This window comes from Carlito syrichta, unplaced genomic scaffold (genome assembly GCF_000164805.1).
Source record: "Carlito syrichta isolate Samal-C Ts95f unplaced genomic scaffold, Tarsius_syrichta-2.0.1 Scaffold302617, whole genome shotgun sequence".
NCBI lineage: Eukaryota > Metazoa > Chordata > Mammalia > Primates > Tarsiidae > Carlito > Carlito syrichta.
The window spans coordinates 31206-34894 of record NW_007246713.1 but is presented as its reverse complement, the minus strand read 5'-3'; the positions used below and the strand labels follow the sequence as shown (position 1 = coordinate 34894).

The window sequence follows — 3689 nt, the reverse complement described above, 5'->3', positions numbered from 1 at the left end:
CTACATTAAAAAAAATTGTAACTTAGGGAATTTTGGTTACATAAAGCAACGTATCTATGTTGGAAAACACTGCCAAAATATCCTAAACTCTCTATAAAATGTATGCATTACAAATTAGTATGAGGTTAAGTTATGAGAACACACAATTTCTGAAATATGAAAAGTCTACTACTGACTACTAATGAGTTCTGGTCTTACTAGTGCCTGGTCCCCGGATGATGTAATCTTTATGCAAGAGTCCCTCAAGAAATATCAAAGCACAAAAGATAACAAGGGAATGGAAACACAGGGATTATAAGTTCTAACAGACACAACATCAGTTTTAAATTTTTCACAACTCCTTTTAGGGTCAAAGTTCTCAGTATATTTCACTTTGTGAGAAGTTTAAAAATGATTATTTTTGTTATAATGCTAAAAGGTAGAAAGGTCAACATACAACAAATATAAAAATGCCAATGGCTAAATAGATAAAATAATGCAAAATTTACATAACAAAACCATTAGATAAAAGTCTTTATCAGCCATTACTATTTATTCCATCCTATAATCTCATAAATGAGAGCTTTTAACTGTCTGGACTCATATGTCATTGTACTTGTTCCAGTATGCATGCTTACTTCTTCCAGGAGTTGTTCAATAACAGCAGGTATGTTTCTGCCATGAAGTTCACAGTGTTCCAGAAACTGGATACATTCTCAAATAACACTATGACGAAGCATGATTGGTATTTTGATTGTGTGCTTTGACGTGTGTTCTAACAGGGACAAGAAACATCTTTTGGCATAATACCAGGTATCAGTTCCCAGCTTTTTATTATAAGGTTCCAAGCTTTTGATTACTCGAGAAATACCAAAGTCATAATTTCCTTTGGCACAATACAGGGTTCCTATCACCAAATTCACAATGCAGAGATGGTAGATTTTCTTATCAGGGTACTCATAAGAGAGCTGCTCTTCCTCCTTTTCAATCTTCCTCATCAACTCCTCTGCTTCTTCATTCTGACTTGTCATAATATACGACACACAGAGGTTAGCTAACACAATAGCACTGACATTCAGGATGTCATCATAATGCTTCTTAACTGTGGGTTCATAGAAACCAATGCCTTCTTTGTATTTTCCTGCATAAACAGAACATGAGCCACATTCAACTTCCACACATCATGGTCATTACAGAATTCTACAGATTTACGGAAGAGCTTTTCCACCATTGGAAAATTTTCAAGGCTCCAGCAGATTTTTGCCTGGGCCATCAACACGGGAATATACTTTTCAAGGGTGTCATCATACTCATTCACTGCCTTTTTGGTAGCTTCTTCATCTCTATGAAGTCTTGTTTCCTGTACCTGTACGGTGAGTTTCCAGAGGAGGTCAGTCAGTGTTCCTGCTAGCCCATCTAGCTTCACAAAAGCCTCTTCAGGAGCTGTCTGGCAAGTGATCATGGCATCCAGGAAATCATAGAGATAGGGGGTGAGGAACTTGTAAGTTAAATGGGCATTTTCTGCCAGGACATCTGCTGCCAGGTCAAAATACTCATATTTACAGTAGAGCAGCAACAGGTTGCCAAAAGTCTCTGGGGGAAAGGGATTCTGTTGGAGCAAAAACTGAAGCATTTCAAACCCTTCTGTAGGCTTGGCATCCATGTTCATTAGTGCCTGGTTGTGCAGGGTCACAGGGTCCAACTCTTCCTCTGCCCTAGGTGGCATATCAGTGAGGGCTTCCTGAACTGTCTCATAGTTTCTCAGAATGCCAATTTTATGGCTGTCTTGAGGTTGAAGACTTCTACCAGAGCAGTCTGGTGGAGGACTAAGGTGCTACCAGCGCTGCGAACATCAACGCCCTCAGTGGTCATGCCCACACCTAGATCTGGGTGCTGGTGAATGCCACGCTCTATAATGTCGGCAATATGCTTCAGCGCAGAGGCATAGTGCCCGTTGCTGTAATAGGCCAAGGCCAGGCTGTAGGAAAGGTCAGCTTCGTGGCCCCATGCCTGTAGGGCTGCAAAGAACTTGGAACACGCAGCTTCGTACTGTCCCTCCTTGTAGAGCAAACAACCCAGGTTGACCTGGCCATCGGACTCGTCCTCGCCCCCACTTTCTTCTCCCCCTTCCCCACTCAGCAGCTGCTCCACCAGGCTCCTGGCCCCAGGCAGATCGCCCTCGCTGTACTTGATAGCCGCTTGCAGGCGAAGAACCTGGCTGTGGTAGGCGGGGTTGTCCAGCAGAACGGAGGCGACCCGGGTGGCCTCTGGGTAGAGGCAGGCCTTGTACAGGGCCTGGGCCTGGTACAGGCGGTACTGCTCCACGTCCGGGTGCAGCTGGCTCAGCTGCTCATAGTACTCGGCCGCCAGCGCGAACTCCTGCAGGCGGTAGTAGCAGTAGGCCAGCAGCGACAGGCCGGCGCGGCTCCTCGGGCTCTGTTGCAGTTCCCCGCCCAGCAGCTGCACCGCCTCTGCGTAGCGGGCATCCGGGATGAGCCGGTACACGACCGCGGTGAACTCTCCATCCGGGATCTGTGCACCGTTCAGCCCCGCCAGGACCGCCATGACTGTTGGGGGTACTGTTGCCATGGCGACAAGACAACCGGAAGCGGAAGAATGCCGGAGATTACTGCAGATTACGGAGATTACTGCAGAAGGGATCTGTTAAGGATAAAATTGGGTCATTGTCGTGAGTCCCTCAATGTGGTCTTCGGTGACTCTAGACTGTTGAGTGGCGGCCGTTTGAGAGGGAGCGGCAATTTCCAGGCCATTCAGAGATTGAAACTCTCCCTCCCGGCATGCACCGTTCCTGCCGCGCTACTGTTCGGGACTTGGTCGCGCTGCATGCTGGGAGATGTAGTCTCCCTGGTACCGACCCACCAATGTAAGGAACTCAGGGTCACCGCTCTCCCTGCTTGTTCAGGTTGGGGGTGTTTGATCTTTTTGTGTTCTTTCGTCGGGCTCTTGCGCGGCAAAGGAAGGTTCCGGGTCAGATATTCCCGGTGATTTGGAGTCACGTGCACCGTGTGGTTTAAACGAATAGCGTTGTTTCTCTTTGTTTTAGTAAAAGGAAGGAGATGGAAAAGGTGGAAAGGTGGGTTATATTCTTGGAATTCCCCCTGGAAATTGAATAGGTTCTTTTTATGCTCCCTGAAGTTATTGTTTGTAAGAACAAAATCGTGCCGTGAGCAGTTCTTATTTTGGTCGTTTCCAGAGGTTAACGAGAGAATACCCTGTGAATCTTAATTGGTACTGGTAAAGGAGCCATAGTTGACTGTTTAGAAGTAATTAGGCAGATTTTCTTAGGCAGGACTAATTTAGGGCAGGATAAACGTTCAAACACCGTTCTTATCCATGCAAGACCTTCACCTGACCAGCTAGACATGTCAGACCTGACAACATTGCGGAGCTGGAATGTAGAACTACCAGTACAGTAAATCACAGACACAATAGGGAATTACCCAAAACACAGACATGATGGTCTACAAAAGAGCCCAAATCTAGTTAGGCAGTGACTTTTGTCATTTAAAGGTCCTTGTGACCTTAAAAAGTTGAGATGGTAATCAGAATTCATGACCAAATACCTACAACCCTCCACTCTTAGCTCATGGTTTGCATTGTAATACATGTTTTCTCTTAAGGCACCTTTTCTTTCTAATACATTTTGTCTTAACCTGCACTTTGAATTCACTGTGAAATTCTTTTCTGTT

At 45.5% G+C, this 3689-nt stretch overlaps 1 protein-coding gene across 1 annotated transcript; it reads right to left on the bottom strand.

Annotated features, from left to right (window-relative positions):
* Positions 1-386: 386 nt before the first annotated feature.
* LOC103259361 (tetratricopeptide repeat protein 30B-like) lies at positions 387-2568 on the bottom strand. Its single transcript, XM_008057034.1, is given in 3 exon segments — positions 387-1120; positions 1123-1744; positions 1747-2568. Coding segments are annotated over 3 exon segments (1869 nt in total). The 3' UTR covers positions 387-695.
* Positions 2569-3689: the final 1121 nt, after the last annotated feature.